We start from the raw sequence: 19,700 nt of genomic DNA on the forward strand, positions 1-19,700 counted from the left end.
GTCGGAAAAACCGGAAAGGTGTGTGGTCTACGAACTTTGAGTGTGAAAGGTTTCGGAGTTGTATTTACGCACGGGGAAGGTATTAGCACCCCACATGTCCATCACAAAGGACGACAACCTTTAATCAAATGTGCAATATCATGTCTTTAATTAGTTTTATTTTCTCTTTTTTATGTTTTTTATGTCTTTTTATGCCTTTTGTATTTTTTATCTTTTTGTGGTCGACAAGGGTGTTTCCCTAACTCCTACGTATCCTCAATTGCGATGAGGAAATTAGACCTACATAGTTCTTTGAGAACTAAACGTTGGTTAAGTTTTTTTATCTTTTTTAGCAAGATATATTTTAACCGAACAAAAAGGTCATTTAAGGCGTTGGACCATTAAACGATCTTTTGATTTTGAAAGGAGAGAAACGTTAAGGAGTTGGACCATTAACGATCTCTTGGTTTTTGAAAGTAGAGAAACGTTAAGGTGTTGGACCATTAACGATCTATTGGGGTGGTCGACAAAAGCGGGGCTTTTGCTTCTACGTATCCTCAATTGTGATGAGGAAATCAGACCTACATAGTTCTTGCAAAAGCGGTAAAGTTATATGTTGATTTTATGCTTTTGAACGGTCCATGTTAACCGATAAAAGCAAAGAGGACTGTTTTAGGCGTTAGCCCTTAAAACGGTTTTAAGTGACTTTTGTGGACAAAGCTTGATTTGTGAGTTGATTTTAGCCTTAGTTTCACTTTGGTTATTAGTCAATTCATTCAAGGAAACTTCCAAAGAAAAACGTCCGATTGATTTTTTTGATTATTTTATTCAAAGATATATTGATTATTTTATTATTATTTTTAAGATATTTTGATTATTTTATTATTATTTCGCCTTTTTTGGTTTAATCGTGATTACAACGTGAATGATCGGTTGAATTTTATTTTAACAGTGATTAAACAAGATTACAACACAAATGATCGGTTGAAATTCATTTTATCATTTATTTGGCGAGATAACGACTTAAATAAACGATTAAAGCACGTTAAAAACAGAAGAAAAGAAAATAAAAAATGAACGAAATAAAGATGAAAGCTAACAAAACAAGAAATGAATTCAAAGTATCGGATTCGAAAACTTACCAGTTGAAGAACGAAGATCGGATGAAGAACGGTGGAGAACGACGGAAAACCTTCACAGATTTGCTCACAGAAATGTCTCGGAAGCGTTACGCAAGCACCTCGACTTGGATTTTCTTCACGGAAACAATTTTTTACCCCAAAACAGCTGAAATGCATAGCCAAGGGGGTTAGGGATCATTTGGAACAGCCTCCGTTCGCCTATTTATAGGAAAAGGGGGGGAGGAGGTTGCCGCCCAACTCGCCCAGGCGAGCTGGGTTGCTTCCTCCTTAAGTAACCCAACTTCCAAAGACGAGCTGGGCGGCAACCTCCTTAAGTAACCCAGCTTCCAAAATCCTCTGGAAGGCCCAAATTTGAAATTTTGAAAATTTCTATTTCCACCCCCCATCTTGATAAGTTCACCCCCCTTCTTTCGTAATTTACGGAAAAGTTACGGAAGCCTTACGGAAGCATATAGGACTTGACTTTCTTCTTTTTTCTCTTCCTTCTCACCCATATTAAGTGAAATATGCTTATTTAGGGTTATGAGAATTTTACGGAAGCATTACGGAAGTCCTGGAAGCCCCGGAAGCCATTTTTTTAACAAAACGGGGAAGGTGGTTGCCCCCCGAAATATGCTTTTTGTGTTTTTTTATTGATTCCTTTCTGAAACGTTACGGAACTTTATGAATTACGTAAAGACACCCATTTTCTTTCCAGAATGTTGCGAAACTTTACAGATTACGCAACAATGCCCTTTTTGACTTCCGGAATGTTGCTGAACTTTACGGATTACGCAACAATGCTTCCTTTCGACTTCCAGAATGTTGCGGAACTTCACGGATTACCTAACGATGGGTGTTAAGTACCTCGAGGTGGTCAAGCGAAGGTTGCATGCCACCAGACAATGGTCCCCGGTTGAAATTAGAGTATGATAGTTGCCCCTCTTTACTTATCTTTTATTGGAGATAAAAGCGAAGTAAAGATAAGACACTAATTTCGTTCGAGCGGAACATTATTCTGCCAGTCAATATCCCGACCAGTGGAACCTGTCATTCAAAAAGAAAGAAAAGGCATTAGAAGTGTCAACAAAACTTCAGTGTCTTCGAAAGCGATAAAGCGGGACAACCACGACACTTCCCTACGCCATTGAACTTTATCGTCCCCGCCCAGCAGAGAAGAATCTCGTGTGTCGTCGGGCTTGAATGTCTCCAGACGATGAGAGTAAAAACCTGCAAAAATTTTGAAAATAATCAGAATCGAATGACCAACATCATCTGGATACCGTCAAATTCATTCCCCTCGGTTGACAAAAGGTGCAGATGACCATAAGGTATCTCCACCTGCCACCCGACTCGCTGTCCCTGGATGGCCAAAAAGTGCAGAAGACGATGTTAGTCTTTCCGCGTCAACAGGCTCTTTTGCCCCTGGTTGACGAAAGGTGCGGGTCACCATACGGTACCTCCGCATGTCACCTGACTCCATGGGTCAAGATGAATAAAGGTGCAGAAGACAATGTTAGTCTCTGCGCATCAACGGGCTCGTTTGCCCCTAGTTGACGAAAGGTGCGGATAACCATAAGGTACCCCCACATGTCACCTGACTTCATGGGTCAAGATGACAGAAACCGTTTGTACGGATAACCGCATGGGTATCTCCGCACGTCACTTGACTTCACGGGTCAGGATGGCAGAAACCATTTGTACGGATAATCACTTGGGCATCTCCGTACGTCACTTGACTTCATGGGTCAGGATGACAAAAAGCACGGAAGACGACGTAAATCTCCGCGTGTCAACGAGTTCGTTGGCCCCGATTGACAAAGGGTGCAGAAGACGACGTTAGTCTCTGCATGCTACCGGACACTGAGTCTAACGGATAGCGAAAGAGTGTTTATACGGATAACCACTTGGGTATCTCCGCTTGCCACCTAACTTCACGGATTAGGATTAACAGAAATCATTTGTGTGGATAATCACTTGCATATCTCCGCACGTCCCCTGACTTCACGGGTCAGTATGACAGAAACCGTTTGTACGGATAATCGCATGGGTATTTCCGTACGTCATCTGACTTCACGGGTCAGGATGACAGAAAGCGTGGAAGATGAAGTAAATCTCCGCGTGTCAACAGGTTCGTTGGCCCTGATTGACAAAGGGTGCTGAAGACGACGTTAGTCTCTGCATGCTACCGGACTCTTAGTTTGACAGATATCGAAAGTGTGTTTATACGGATAACCACTTGGGTATCTCCGCCTGCCACCTAACTTCACGGGTTAGGATTAACAGAAAGCATGGAAGACAACATCAATCTCCGCGTGTCAACAGGTTTGTTGGCCCTGATTGACAAAGGGTGCAGAAGACGACGTTAGTCTGTGCATGCTACCGGACTCTTAGTCTGATGGATAGCGAAAGTGTGTTTATACGGATAACCACTTGGGTATCTCCGCCTGCCACCTAACTTCACCTGGGTATCAACCAATTTCAAAACCAATCTCAAACACAGGATTTTAAAACCAAAAAAAACCATTGCATATAAATGTAAATTGTTGCAAAAAGCTGTAAATTTTAGTGAATAAGTAAATAACTAAACTAAAACTGAAATGTAAAAAAGAAAACTATATCTAAAAACTGAAATATAAATAAGGTCCTGTCATCAATCATCCTACGCCTATGTAGGATCATCCTGAGGTGAAGAGGGAGCATCCTGGGCTGGCAATGATGTGTCGTGAGCTGGAGTAGGCCAAGGATCCCAGGAGCTTTGCGCTCTCGCCATGTCTGTAACATAATCTATGTCTGCAGCACCGTTTCCCTCCTCAAGTGCCTCAAATGGTGTGGCAGTAGGGGTAATCTCTGGAGTCTCCTTCGGTGTGGCCTCGGGCGTCGCCTCTAGCTCTGGCTGTGGCTCCTGGGTTGTAGAAGCCTTACCTCCCCCCAAAGGAGAAGGCTGGACTCCTAGCCAGGCCACCTGGGCCATAAAGTCCTCGATGCTGATGATGGGCCAATGCTGAGTCAAGTTATGAATGCTCTGCATCACCAGGCATAAGCCCTAGTGAAGGCTCTATAGCATCGACACCATGGCATCTGAGCTCTGAGCGGAGGTGTCGAAGGGTACTGGAGGTGCAAGAATGGAAGTTGGTGGTGCCGGTGGAGCTGGAGTAGGAGGAGTGGAAGAAGAATGAGCTGAAGCATTTGATGGTCCCCAAGCTCTAGCTTTGTGAGTTCCCAGAAAAGTAATCATAGGATCATCTGGGTTCCAGCAGTTCTTCTTGATGTATGCCAAATTAATGGCAGGGCTCAGGGACTCGAAGGTAAGCGAATCTGGGACCACTCCTTTGGCAATGCATAGAGCAGTGATCAAAGCTGGGAAGCCTAGCCTAAAGGAGCTGGACTGGGCCATCTGAGAAATCTGGCCTAATATGAATGAGCCCACGTCCATGTCCATCTTGGTCACCAGACCGTATACCAGCCTCACCCTATCCATGTTCAAATCAGAAGTATGAGAGGTGGGGGCAAGGTTGGAGTATGATAAAACACTCCAAATTTGGGCCAAGGTAGTGAGGTCCTTCCTCAGAAGCTTCTAAGGCATTCCCACTGCATTAAGAACAAACCCTCGCCCAGGGATGCAGAGCTTTTAGGTAAGCTCCTGTGGGTCCGGATGAGCATGACAGAATCTGGAGTAAGCAGAGTAATGCTCCCCTGGCTCTAAAACCACGGGGGTCTCCAGGAAGGCATTCAGCGTCTCCCCATCAAATTTAATCAACCTCCCCCGAACTTGAACCTGCCTGGGAGACTTGTCTTCAGGATCATACAAATTAGCATAGAATTCCTTGACCAGGGCCACATCAATGTGACCATCAGGCTGCCTGGTCAAGGCCTTGTGCCACTGCCTCCTCTCGAGCTCCCTGCGGAACTCGTTGTACTCTGTAACAAAAAGATTAACATTCCTCTTCGGAAGGATGTTCCAGGAGTGAACGTTCTGCTCATAACGCTCCCAAGCGACCTCATAAATAAATCTGGTCATGTCATATGGTTCTCGAGGTTGGGAGGTAGTTGATTTCCTCTTCCTAGAGGCCATTTGCATCAAAAGAATCACAGGAATTGAAATTAGACAGGTTTTATTAAAAACTGAAAGTAGAAAAATAAAATAGAAAAACAGATTGGGTGCTTAGCGAGATTCACTCGCTTAGCACGCCTTAAGAAAATAATAGGATACGCTTAGCGCGTAGGGCGCGCTTAGCATGACAACATAAAAATAAAGACTCTAGTTAAGTAAGACACCCTCGCTTAGCTGACACGGCACAATGACTAAGCGAGCATGGCTCGCTAAGCCTTATTCTCTAATAGAGAGCTAATTGCGCATAGCGAGACAGGCTTGCTTAGCGCGACACACTACACAGGTTTAGCGCCAGCTGGCACATAGCCTAACTTGACCACTAGAACATAATTGGCTTAGTGAGGAGGCTCGCTAAGCCTTATTCTAAAACATAGAAGAAATTGCGCTTAGCGAGCATGACTCGCTCAGTGCATGAACAAAATTCAGAACAACTAAATTGCCTTGGGCTCAGCGAGACTGACTCGCTTAGCCCAAGCTTATTCAAACAATAGAGGCATGGTGGCTTAGCGAGACTGACTCGCTTAGCCGCCATCAAAATACCAAAAGCCTCACAGCCTCTGACCTAACTAAACTAACTCGCTAAGTGCAGCATGCCAGCTTAGCGAGTTTATACTAACTCAGAAATTAAAACTTGAAATTTAAACACTCACTAAGCCCAAGTGCAGTGGCTTAGCGAGTTCATACAGAAAAGCATAAATTCAACAGAAATGATGAACAGGCTTAATGGGGCAGGGTTGGCTTAGCGAGTTCATCAGAAAACCCTGAAATTCATCCCAAATTGATGAGCTCGCTTAGCGAGTACATCGAAATTTCCAAAAAATAATGAGGCTTCGAAGCCCTTACTAACTAACTACTAACAGACCTAAGAATCTAATCAAAATGCATGAAATAAACATACATTATACGTGAAATGAAACCCCTAACAACATGTTATCTAACAACTAACCAATAAACATCAACAAAAACGCACAATCAACAATTCACAGAGAAGATAAATTGTCTCATACTCTAGGGTTCAAAAACAGAAATTAAAAGGTAAACAGAAGTACTTACTTGGATTGCAGAAGTTAGTGAGTGAAGATGAAGGCAAAAGAAGCAAGGAAGCAAGGTGAGCACAGTGCAGAAGCAAGTAAATGCCAATGTAGGGGAGGAAGGAATGTTATAGAATGCACAAAGCCTAAGGCAGTTATGTCTTATTTTTGGTAGTTTTGACTGCCTCGCTTAGCATGGGTGACTCACTAAGCGAGAACTCAGTGACGTTTGAATTTTCAGATTTTAAATTTACGCGATTAGTGGGACAGGCTCGCTTAGCCCAATTCGAGAATTAGAAAACACAAGAAGGATTTGGCCTTAGCACACAAATGCGCGCTTAGCGAGTTCTGCAGCTCTGATTGGTCTGCAACTTTCACTAAGCGGGATGTGGCCGGCTTAGCAAATTAAATGCCTCAAGATGCAGTAGTGGGGGCGTGCTTAGCGAGATGGTCTCGCTTAACGTAATGCCATTGCAGAGAGGGATTTGGGTTTAGCGGGCATGACCCGCTGGGCCCAATTGACATAGGGGTCCAGGCAAAGATGTTTGCGCGCTTAGCGCATAAATGCGCTTAGCGAGATGACTCGCTTAGCCCAATTCCAATAAATGCAATTCCAGAGAGGTTTTTGGGCTTAGCGCAACTGTCTCGCTTTAGCGAGACCTTTTCTGCCAATGGGTAGGGGTTGATGCGCATAGCATGAGTGATGACTCGCTCAACGCGTGAAGGATGATTTGCTTAGCGCACAGGGGGCGCTGAGCAAGTGGATGACTGAAAATTTTTTCCAAGTTCTTTCTCATCCATAGCTTCAAAGAAGCATAAACAACCCCTTGTATCATACAAAACATGTTGATGACTTACTCTAGCAATCACAAACAAGTTGAAATCTAACTATATGCGATGATTAAGAAAATAAAGAGAAAAAGAGTTGGGTTGCCTCCCAGTAAGCGCTTCTTTAACGTCACTAGCTTGACGCATATTACCTCAAGGGTCTTGTAATTGCATAATGATGGCCAGCCTCTCAATGTTCCCACCATGGTACAGCTTCAACCTCTGACCATTTACTATCCATGTTTTGTCTGGAGTTTCTGAATGAGAGTCGAATAATTCTACTGCTCCATATGGTTTGACTTCTTTAATGGTGAAAGGTCCAGACCATTTAGACTTTAGCTTTCCTGGAAACAACTTCAATCTTGAATTGAACAACAACACTCGTTGTCCTGGCCTAAAGTCCTTCATGAGCAGCTTCTTGTCATGATAGGCCTTCACTTTTTCTTTGTACAACCTTGAAGACTCATGCATTCAATCTCATTTCCTCTAGCTCTATGAGTTGTAACTTTCTCTTTTCCCCTGATAAAGCCTCATCAAAATTAAGAAATTTCAAAGCCCAGTATGCCTTGTGTTCCATTCCTATAGGTAAGTGACATGATTTGTCGTAAACCATTTGGAACAGAGATAGGCCTATAGGTGTCTTGAATGAAATTTTGTAAGCCCGTAGTCCATCTTCCAACTTGCTTGACCAGTCCTTTCGAGTGGAAGCTACAGTTTTCTCCAAGATTTTCTTCAATTCCCTGTTGGAAACTTCAGCTTGGCCATTTGTTTATGGGTGATAAGGTGAGGCTACTTTATGTGTGACATGATAGTGGCCAAGCACCTTCTGTAGTTGGCTATTGCAAAAAATGAGAGCCCCCATCACTTATTAGGACTCTAGGCATCCCGCACCCCAAAGCAAGCAAAAATATTCTTCTTCAAAAACTTCACTATAGTATTAGCATCATTCCTCGGAGCTGCCACTGCTTCAACCCACTTGGAGACATAATCCATAGCTACAAGGATATATTCATTTCCAAAGGATGGGGGAAGAGGACCTACAAAGTCAATTCCCCAACAGTCAAAGATTTCTACTTCCATTATGTTCTACAAGGGCATTTCATTTCTCCTAGAGATTCCTCCCATTCTTTGACATTGATCACATTGAGTGGCATGTTCATGAGCATCTTTGAAGAGTATTGGCCAAAAGAATCCTGATTGTAGGACTTTGGCTGTTGTTTTGTCTCCACTGTAATGTCCTCCACATGGTGAGTTATGACAATGCCATAATATGCTCTTGGCTTCCTCCTTTGTTACACACCTTCTCAAAAAGTTATCAGCACCAATCTTGAATAAGTGTGGATCATCCCATACATAAAATCGAGCATCATACAAGAATTTCTTCCTTTGATGCCAAGTCAAATCTTTAGGGATGATTCCAACTGCTTTCAAGTTAGCTAAATCAACGAACCATGGCCTTTCATTTACCACGAACAGCGATTCATCAGGGAATTCATCTCTTATTTCTACCTCTTTCAAAGCCACCTCTTCATTGACTAGTCTTGACAAGTGGTCAACTACCAGATTTTCAGATCCTTTCTTGTCTTGGATAACTAGATTAAACTCCTGAAGTAACAAGATCCACCTGATTAATCGAGGTTTGGAGTTAGCTTTATTCAGTAAATACTTGACGGCTGCATGATCAGTATAGACAATAACTTTTGATCCCACCAAGTATGACCTAAATTTTTCCAATGCATAAACAATTGCAAGCATTTCCTTCTCTGTAGTAGCATAATTGATCTGAGGATCATTTAGAACTTTGTTGGCATAGTAAATAGCATGGAAGACTTTGCCTTTCCTCTGGCCCAACACAGCACCTACAGCATAATCACTTGCATCGCACATTAGCTCAAATTCTTGACCCCAATTTGGTGTTGTAATGACGGGAGCAGACACTAGACAAGTCTTGAGAGTGTTGAATGCTTTCAAGCAGTCTTCATCAAACAAAAACATAGCGTCCTTGTTGAGCAAATTACTAAGTGGTTTGGAAATCTTTGAAAAGTCTTTTATAAACCACCTATAGAACCCAGCATGCCCTAGAAAGCTTCTTACTCCCTTGACATTTACAGGAGCAGGTAGCTTCTCGATCACATCAATCTTAGCTTTGTCTACTTCAATCCCATTCACAGAGATTTTGTGGCCCAAAACAATCCCTTCTTGCCCCATAAAATGACATTTTTCCCAATAAAGCACCAAGTTTGTCTCTTCACACCATTGAAACACTCGCTCTAGATTTGCTAGACAACAATTAAAAGATGAGCCAAAGATGGAGAAGTCATCCATAAACACTTCGATACATTTCTCCACCATGTCAGCAAAAATTGACGTCATACACCTCTAAAAAGTTGTGGGAGCATTGCAAAGACCGAATGGCATACGCCTATAGGCAAACACGCCAAAAGAACAGGTGAATGCTGTCTTTTCTTGGTCATTTGGATCCACAACAATCTAATTATAGCCAGAATATCCATCTAAAAAGTAATAGAATGATTGTCCTGCTAGCCTTTCAAGCATTTGATCCATGAAAGGAAGTGGGTAGTGATCTTTTCTGGTGGCGTCATTCAACTTTCTATAGTCAATACACATCCTTTAGCCAGTGACAGTTCTTGTGGGAATTAAATAATTCTTCTCATTCCTGATTACTGTAATGCGTCTTTTCTTCGGAACCACCTGCACGGGACTAACCCAAGCACTATCTGAAATGGGATAAATGAGGCCTGCTTCTAGCAATTTGAGCACTTCCTTTCGCACTTCTTCCTTCATAACAGGATTCAATCTTCTTTGTGGCTGTCTTACCGGTTTATAGTCAGCTTCCATGTTGATCTTATGCATACAGTAAGAAGGGCTGATCCCTTTCAAGTCAGAAATATGCCATCCAATAACTGCTTTGTGTTTCTTCAAAACTTTCACTCGTTGAGATTCCTCTTCTTTTCTTAGAGAATTGCTGATGATAACCAGATTGGCTTCATTTTCTCCTAAAAACACATACTTCAAATGTTCTGGAAGGGTTTTCAGCTCCACTTTAGCCTTTTCCCTTGGGATGTCCTTCTTCAATTCTTCAAAAACCATTTTTCCAGAAGGATTTTCTTCTACACCTTCTAATTCCTCTAAACAATTCTGTACTTCTTTCTCTTCCTCCGTTGTCAGACACTCCATAGTATTAGTCAGTGCTTTAGCAAGTGGGGACTACAGTACCATTGCCCTAGCTACCATGTCTATCTCATGTTCCACCTTTTCTACTTTAAAGCAGGCCTTGTGGTCACTTGGGTGCTTCATGGCTTCAAATAGATTAAATGTATTTTTCTGATCATCACGCTCATTTCCAAATTACCTTTCCCCATATCCACCACACAATTGGCGGTTAGCATGAAAGGACGACCCAAAATTAGTGGGATTTCAGCATGCTCTTCAATGTCCATGATCACGAAGTCTACAGGGAAGGTGAATTGTCGCACCTTAAGCAAAACATCTTTAACCACGCCATAAGGCCTTGTGATAGATCGATCTACTAGCTGCAATGTCATTCTTGTTGGCATAATATCCAGCTCTCCAATTCTTCTGCACATGGAGAGAGGCATTAAACTTATGTTGGCCCCCAATTTAATGAGAGCTTTCCCAACAGACACTGAACCAATAGAGCAAGGGATGGTGACACTCCCTAGATCCTTGTATTTAGGTGGAAGGATTCTTTGAATAACAGCACAACAGTTTCCCTCCACCACAATATTATCACTGTGGATATATTTGCCCTTCTTGGTCAGCAAATCTTTCAGAAACTTAGAGTAGAGTGACATTTGTTGCAAGGCTTCTCCAAAAGGGATAGTTATCTCCAATTTCTTGAAGATGTCAAGGAAACAAGCAAAGTTTCGTTCCATGTCTTTCTTGGATGGCACCAAAGGATATGGTGCTTCCTTCCCTGAACATAAGACAGCCTCCTTCTTCTTTTCTCTGGCCCACTCACTCTTTGTCTTCTTCTCTTTCTCTTTTTCTCTCTTTTTTTCATTTTTTTCTTCTTCCTCTTCATCATTTATTTTTTTCTCCCTCACATGATCTTCTTCTTTTTCTTTTTCTTCTTCAGCTACTAACTCTTGCTCATCATTATTCCTCCCTTCATCTTCTACTATGATTTCCCTCTTGATTCTAGTTATGACAACTTTGCATTCTTCCTTGGGATTTTTCTCAATATTAGCTCCGAAACTTCCAGAAGAATTTTCAGCTATCTGCTTAGCTAGTTGTCCTACTTGAATCTCCAGGTTCTTTATATCTGACTCTGTGCTCTTGTGATTTGACATTGAAACTTGCATAAACTGAGTCAAAGTCTCCTCCAGCTTGGTTGTCCTCTCATAAAGGCTAGGCCCTTGGTTTTGAGGCCTGTTGGATGGTCCTCCTTGGTCTTTGTTGAATTGGTTTCCAGGATGAGACCTTCATTGCCTTTGATTCTGATTAAAATTGGAACCTTACTGATAGCCTGAAAATTTGAGTAAATAGGCATTTGAGTCCTTGACTTTGTAGCCCTTTTACATATTAGTCCCTAGCTATTGAAATGTTAAAAATAGTCCCTATCTTTGCATAAGTTTTGCAAAATAATCCTTCCGTTAAATTTTAAAGTAACGGTATTAGTGAGGTGCATTGTTGGCAATTTTAGTGCCACGTGGACTATCCAACGTGGCACTAAAGGATGACGGGGCACCAAAATGTCAAACCTCTCTTGTGATTCTCTCTCTTGTGATTCTCTTTCTTTCTCTCTCAAATTAAATCCCAGGAATAGCTCCAATGCTGCTACACCTGCATCGGTAAGGTTTTAAAAACACAGCTAGAAAAACATGGTTTTGGGGTGTGTTTGTTTGATGCTATTCGACAAAAGCTACAGTTTAAGAACACTCACCAAAAAGTCAAAGCATCAAATAAACAACACTGTCTTAGCATCTTCAATATAGAAAATAACAAGCAGCACCAATGCACCCAAAGAAACATAAAAAGCAAAAGAAAAGAAACAAGAAGGGGGGACAAGAAAGGAATTCTTGAAACTACCAACTTTAGAAAGCATAAGTCATTCTCATTAGCCTTAGGTAGAGAAATTATCAAAATCTCAACGATGGATATTTATCACATATATAAATATATGTCATTTTTGGGATGTTTCAAGACAGCTGAATCACATGCAGTTTCCAAATGCAGCAAGATAAGTTGCATATTATAGGTAATTGAAAATACAGTTTTAAGGAAATGGGCATATGTTAAGAAGCACTAAATAGACCTTATTAAATACTTCTAATAACTTTAAAAAGACAGTATTTAAATGACTTGTGTATTTCCATGTAGTACACATTTTCTTGTTTTATAAAAACTTTCTACTTTTTGTCTTCTTAGAATGGGTCCATTGTCACACATTGAAAAACCAATGAAAATATAATCTCATGATGAATAATAATATACAACAAAAAGGATAGAAGAAACTATAGCTTTAATTTAATTACTAATAATAACTTTGGAAAAGTTGTTTAGAAGAACAGCTTCATAAGGGGGAAAATTGGTTAAACTAGATCATGGACACTCAACTATCTCACCTTTTATTTCTCAAGACAGGACAGCAAAATCAAGCCACCCCTTAATGTTTTTTTTGTCTAATTTGATTTCAGCATTCTTATCTTCGTGCATGTCCAATAAAACATCAAGCATGTCCTTAAACTGACGTGTTGTGTCCGTTTCTTTGTTTTTCCTTCTTTCCTTTTCACGTTGCTTTATGATTCTTTCCACCATAACGTCGAACCTAATATATATAAAGTAGATTAGATAGTTAGGGGAGAATAAAGGTTCAATATTTTCCTTTAACAGAATAGAGTGTTTTGATTTAGATACGTTTATGTTCATTATATTCTTATAACCATAATCATAATATAAATAATTTTACAAATCAACCTTTTTGGTGTCGTTGACCTTCTCGAGGCTACTATGGCAGTCGGAGAGGTATCCGAAGGCGGCGCTGAGCCACGCCTGCACGTCTTTGGTTTTGCTGCGTGGGAGCACATCGATGGAGAGGGAAATGCGGTGCTGGGAGCTGGCTAACGTTTCGATGCAGGTGGTGGCGGCAACAGTGCGATTGCGGGTGTCAGGGGAGGAGTCGAGGATGCACTTCGCCATGGACTGCACGGAGGTGAGGTTGTCGGAGAAGAGGGCGATGGCGGATTGGAGGAGCTGGAGAGGGGTTGGGTTGGGAGGGAGCTGGTTGTGGGATGAGGAGAGAGAGGTTTGGCATTGCTGAGGGAAGAGAGTCATGTTGGGAGAGAGAGGTTTGGCATTACTGAGGTTTGACCTTTTGGTGCCCCGTCATCCTTTAGTGCCACGTTGGATAGTCCACATGGCACTAAAATTACCAACAATGCACCTCACTAACAGCGTTACTGTAAAATTTAACAGAAGGACTATTTTGCAAAACTTATGCAAAGATAGGGACTATTTTTAACATTTCAATAAGCTAGGGACTAATATGCAAAAGGGCTACAAAGTCAGGGACTAAAATGCCTATTTACTCCTGAAAATCCTCCTGCATTAAATCCTGGTCGATGCTAATTGCCTATATAATTCACTTCTTTTGCAGCATCATCAAAGGTATACAACAACTAGATTCATGTGTTCCTTCACATATGCTACAACCTCCAACCTGCATAACTGCTGAATGTGAAGGTTGAGCCACTTGTAATTGAGTTGGCAGCTTAATAAGTGTCTCTGTCAATGTCTCAAGCTACTTAGCTAGCAGCTTGTTCGGCGCCAATAGTGCATCTTGTGAAGAAAGCTCTAACAAGCTTCTTTTGTGGGTATATTAGTCCGATCACAAAAAATAGCATGATCACTAGTAGCCATATTTTCAATGAGCTCCATAGCTTCTTCAGGAGTCTTCAATAAGTAGCCAAGTATGCGTAAGGGTCTTCATTTGTCAATCCATGAAACAGATTTCCTTGAATCAGCTGAATCAAGGAATGAGGATATGTGATGTTGTGAGCCTGAACTTCTGGCCGCGTAATGCTTGTGAAGAATTGCGGCATGGTCGAGCTAGAATAATCTTCAAGAGTTACCCTCTGTGGTTGATCTTCAGCCATGATATGAGCTTCGGATGCACCTACTTTGAATTCTCTTAACTCTGGGAATGCTGAAGATGACTCAGATGATTGAGCTTCCTCTAAACTTGGTTGTGATGTCCTTTCCTACAAAATTTTTCTCCTTCTCTCTGTGTTGTTTCTCCTACAAGTGGCTTCTATTTCCAAATCTAATGGAACTAAATTACTTGTTGAAGAGTTACCTCGCATACAAGAAGCACTAAACAGAACAGCAGTTAACCAAATCAAGAGAAAGTAAATTCTAACTAACTATTCACAAGATCAATCAAAGAATAACGAATAAATGTCTACAAACTGAACTATACTATCTAAGTAGAAAGAAATTCCCCGGCAACGGCGCCAAAAACTTGTTCGCAGCAAACACTTGTTCGCTAATATTCTGTGATGCTAATCAGCAAGTGTACTGAGTCGCACAAGTAGTATAAAATGGTAAGAATCAAGTAGCGTATCCACCGGGAACTTGTTTCACTCAGAAAATATATGTTCAATGAGCAAATATTTACGTAAAGCAAGTAAATGATGAGTTAGATTGTATTTTATGAAAATCTAGTTAAACAAAAATTAAAATATCTAGAGGTTGAGAAGTAAAAACAGTCAAGTAAAAAGCACGTTGGGTCGTTCTACTGAATTTCCTTTGATGTTGTTAAATATTTTTCTCTATTTAATGTTATCCTAGTGTTCTTATGCTGAGTAATTACCCAAATCAAGATCCCTTGAGTCAATGGGCCTAACTCTATTTAAACCTCGTCCTTGATCCCTCAACAAACTTAGTCTAAAAGAGTTGCATTACGATTACAGCATAATAAGGATTAGATCGTTGCACTCCATTCCTAGACATATAGTTTTCTAGCTTGCTCTATCATGTTCTAAGGTTTTAAAGCACTTCCCAGTACTAAAAATACTAACTACACATACAAATTGGTGATCAAGCCACAAGCATGAAAAAATATGCATAGATATAAGCAATGAACACATAAAAACAACAAATAGATAGTAAGAGAGTTTTACATCAAAGGTTCAGCAGAACTCCCTAACAAGAGGTTTAACCTTCCATTACAAGTAATGAACTTTCAACACAAAGGATAGATTTTGAGGGAAGAAAATGGCTAAAAATGGTTGAGGATGTCTCCTCCAACCTCTAGAACCCTAATCTCACTCCTCTAATCTAAACTCTCTTGGAGGCTTGTTTCTGTCGCTCTAGCTTCTCCCTTGTCTCTGTTTTTCGACTCTTCTCTTAGTTTCCACCAACTTCAGTGTTTTAAAGACTCCTTGACATTTCAAATTCTAAAGGCTCGCTTAGCGAGATTGGCTCGCTAAGCTCGAGTAAGTGAATTTTGGCTTAGCGAGCTGGGCACACTAAGCGCGAGAAGAGACAAATGACTCGCTGGGTGAGCTTGCGGCGCGCTGAGCGAGCACATCTCTGACTGATCCTCTTCTAGGGTTTCCCAACACGCTAAGCGAGCTAAGTGTCTCGCTTAGCGGATGTCACTCGCTAAGCGCATATGCCTCGCTTAGCGAGACACTAGCTGCTTGATCTTCTCTTCTTTTAGCCTGAAACTGAAGTGTTTTCAACATTAAATCACAAAATGAGAGTATCTACGGTATAAAATTAAACTAAACATAAAAATATGTACAATTCCTACAAAAAGAACCATAAATTGGGGGAAAGAGGCTAATTTCATGTAGCTATTCAATACAAAAGTTAGTCGTAAATAACGATTAACAAAGGACAACATTAGTTGTCGTATCAATAAAAAATTTGGATTGTCTTTTAGTCATGATTCAAATTCTAATTTCTCCATATATCAAATTTATTCAAGGAGACGACTTTTCTCAACCGTTACTCTGTTGCTATTATTTTTATATACATAAAAAATTGAATATTCAATCATATACTTTTAAAAAATATTTATCAACGTACGTTATTTTAATAAAAGCATTTCAATATTCTTTCCCACATATACCACCATTAATGTTGGACAAGTAGCCTCAATAACCTAAAACAGGGGGAGGGGGTGAATTAAGTTTAAAAATTTATTTATTAATTGAATTCTAATTCCCTTTTTAAATCTATATGTTAAGAATATTGAAGATGAAGATGAAGATGCAAACTATATCAACAAAATTATTCAAGTATGCAAGATAAAAATATGCGAGAAAAAATAACCAAGATAGGGAAGAGAAAAGTACAAATTCATTTTATCCTAGTTTGGCCACTTCCTATGCCTATATCCAATCCTCAAGCAATCCACTTGAGATTTTTCACTAACTTTGTAAAATCCTTTAACAATTTTTGAAAAACTAAGGGATCCCTTTCCCTTGTGTTCAAGAAACTCATAATTCAAGAGACAAACAACCTCTTAATCACAATAGTTTTCTTTTAGAAAGTACAAAAGTTTTTCTCTCTTTTAGAGAAAAAGATACAAGTTGAAGATCTTAGAAGAAACCTTAATTGATTTGAGAGTGTTTGGCCAATGATTTGTTTTTGAGAGAATAAGACAATAAGGTTCTGAAAAACTCTAAATATTTTCGTAGATAAGTCACATATTTATATGCCCTTAGTGCCTTTTCAAAAACTTATGAAGGGATGTGACTTTTCAGAGCAATTTTTTAAATTTGCTCACTGGTAATCGATTACAACTCTTTGGTAATCGAATACCCAGTTATGTAATGAGGAGTCATGACTTTTCAATTTGAATTTTTATAGTTCCTTTACTGGTATATTACAGACAAGTTGTAATCGATTATAGTTTTCAAAATTCACATTTCAAACTCTCTGAAAAAGCTTTTAAGATAATTTTGGTTTCTGGTAATCGATTAGAATGCCTGGTAATCAATTACCAGTGGAAAAAATCTTTTTTCATAAATGTTAAAATATTTTAAAACTTTTTATAATCAATTTAAAAATTATGTTTTGAGGCCAAACCTTTTCAATCATTAAGAGATTCTTTTAACAAAAATAGACTAAGCCTTATCTTTTCTCTTGATCTTTGTTTTCTTGATCTTGAAGTAAACTTGTGTTGCTTTTGTCTTGGCATCATCAAAAACTTCATACACATACATTCACATTCTCCCCCCTTTTGATGATGACAACCATATGAAATCTTTTAAGAAAATATTTCTTTTGCGAGACGATCACTCCCCCTTAATTTTGCAATCATTACTTAGCAGAAAATATTTTTAGAAAGGTTTGCAGAAAAATATACCTTGTACCTTACATGATTTTCTCCCCCTTTGGCAACATCAAAAAGACGATAACATCATAATAGAAACAAGCATTCACATACCCAGGAGGAAAAAATAGAAGAAGCAAAATGAGCCCACACAAGGACAGAAATAAGCAAGAAGTCACAGAGGAAAAACCAAGAAGTCATAGAGGAATCAACCAATTATGAAACACATCAATTCTTAAACAGTAATAGGAATGCCCAAAGCATTCACAAAACAACCAAGTCCAAAACAAAAATATAAAGAACCAAATCCGAAATAAGCACAATGCAAAAATTTTGGAATATCAAGAAAATTAAAGACATATAATACTAGATAAAGTAGGACTAAAAAATATGCTATGGATCCACCGGAGGATCAAAGCATCGACTTCATATCATCCTCAAGACGTGTGATTCGTGAATCCATAGCATCAAAACGATCACCTACAATGGCCTGAAGATCCCTAAGTTCAGTGAGAACATCATTCAACAGTGAAGATGAGGAATCCCTTTGTGGCGGTGGGGAGGGTGTTCGTTCATCAGGAATCAGAGGTGGAAGGTCTTGTTTCCACACCCATTGGCCATCCATATCCTTTTGGTACCCAAAGGAGGCAACAATAGCAACATCAATAGCAAAAGAATGTTTGAATTTGACAAATGGTTCATCATCTAGAGGGACATTAAAATGTTGTAGAAAGAGAGTGACAAGTTGGGGATATGGATGAGGCGCATTCGCTTGTAATGCCTTATGCATACTGTACTAAACAAAATAGGCCCAGTCAATTTAACGACCGATTTGAAGGGCCCGCAATAGAATTAAATCCTCCTCAGAGGCCTAAGCAAGATTTGTTGAACGAGGAAGAAAAATACGACACAGAATATAGTGCATGATACGACATTTAAAAGAGAATGAACCAGCAAGCAATTTGCCTGTCATATCAACATTTTCATTGCAAACTATTTTGCGGGCAATTTGAATAAACATGCTTCCTGCCATCATCCAATATGCCCTCAAAAGGTAAACTTGGTGATGCAATCCTACTCCCCAAGGGCATTGGATAGAAGACTACAAGAATATTGGGCTGGAGATGCAAGACAAGGCCCTAGGGTTCTCATGAGCCTTAGGGTAGATTTCGGGCCCATGGGCTAAGTATGAGCCCACTTATATTTGTACATATTAGATTAAGATTTCATTATTTTTGGGCCGTATATTTAGGGCTCCAATGTAGGTAGGGTACCCTAGATATGTAGGATTTTTCAGCCCTTGTATTTTTGGGCACCTAGACTAGTTTTTGTATTAGGGGTAGTTTTGTAATTTCACATGCATTAAGTGAATATTTGATGTGTGTGTTGGGAAATAAATTTAATTGAATTGGGAGAAGCCCAATCCAATTAAATATTAGAGGGGAAGGTGAGTATTTGCTTGCTAGACCCCATTGCCACATCATATAGTCACACTTTGTGCATGTCCTTCATGCTTTACATGCCTCATGACACCTAAGCACACTTGGTGGAGAATCTTGGATTGATCTTGGATTAGTGAGCTGAACCATAGCTAAAATTCACTAATCATAATTAGTGAAATTTTGGCTCCAAAATTTCGCTCCATAAATTAAATTTCAAATTCAAGTGAAATTTGAATAGAAATTCAAATTTTCCTCCAATTTTCTGTGACACACTTAGGCTATAAATAGAGGCCATGTGTGTGCATTTTTTCAACTTTGATCATTTGAGAATTACACTTCAAATTTCAGACCTCATTTGAGACATAATTTCGTGCTCTTTCTCTCCTTCTCCCTCCACTCATCTTCTCCTACCTTCAAGCTCTTATCCATGGCTTCCTAAGGTGGTGAGCTTCTTCTTGACTCATCCTCTCCTTGAAGTGGCGTCTCCAATCATCTTTCTTCCATCTCCATTCCGCTGCCATTAAACTTCAAGAAGCAAAGGACTCCATTAATGAACAAGATCCAAGGCCTACAAGCTCCACAAGGAGCTACGTCACCTAGACTACTCAATTTTGTCAATGAATAAAATAAAGACTGATCAACCACAATGGCAATTTTATGCACCTCAGAAAAGATTACACCATCCTTAATTTTCAAATTATTATACAAGACTCAAACTAATTTAGGATAGAATGGTAGTTTGAGAGACATAAAATCGATAAATTCAAAATTTTGAAAGACCTGATAACAATTAAAAGTTTCTCCTTCAAAGAACTCTAAACCTAAATATTTGGAATCATGAATGACTTGATTGGA

The 19,700-nt window shown here is 39.8% G+C and overlaps 2 protein-coding genes across 2 annotated transcripts; both read right to left on the minus strand.

Annotated features, from left to right (window-relative positions):
* Positions 1-7,226: 7,226 nt before the first annotated feature.
* LOC114386169 lies at positions 7,227-7,544 on the minus strand. Its single transcript, XM_028346164.1, has one exon. It carries the CDS (start codon positions 7,542-7,544, stop codon positions 7,227-7,229), a length of 318 nt encoding a protein of 105 aa, XP_028201965.1.
* Positions 7,545-10,387: 2,843 nt separating this feature from the next.
* Positions 10,388-10,990, minus strand: LOC114386170. Its single transcript, XM_028346165.1, has one exon. It carries the CDS (start codon positions 10,988-10,990, stop codon positions 10,388-10,390), a length of 603 nt encoding a protein of 200 aa, XP_028201966.1.
* Positions 10,991-19,700: the final 8,710 nt, after the last annotated feature.

This window comes from Glycine soja, chromosome 15 (assembly GCF_004193775.1).
Source record: "Glycine soja cultivar W05 chromosome 15, ASM419377v2, whole genome shotgun sequence".
Classification (NCBI taxonomy): Eukaryota; Viridiplantae; Streptophyta; class Magnoliopsida; order Fabales; family Fabaceae; genus Glycine; species Glycine soja.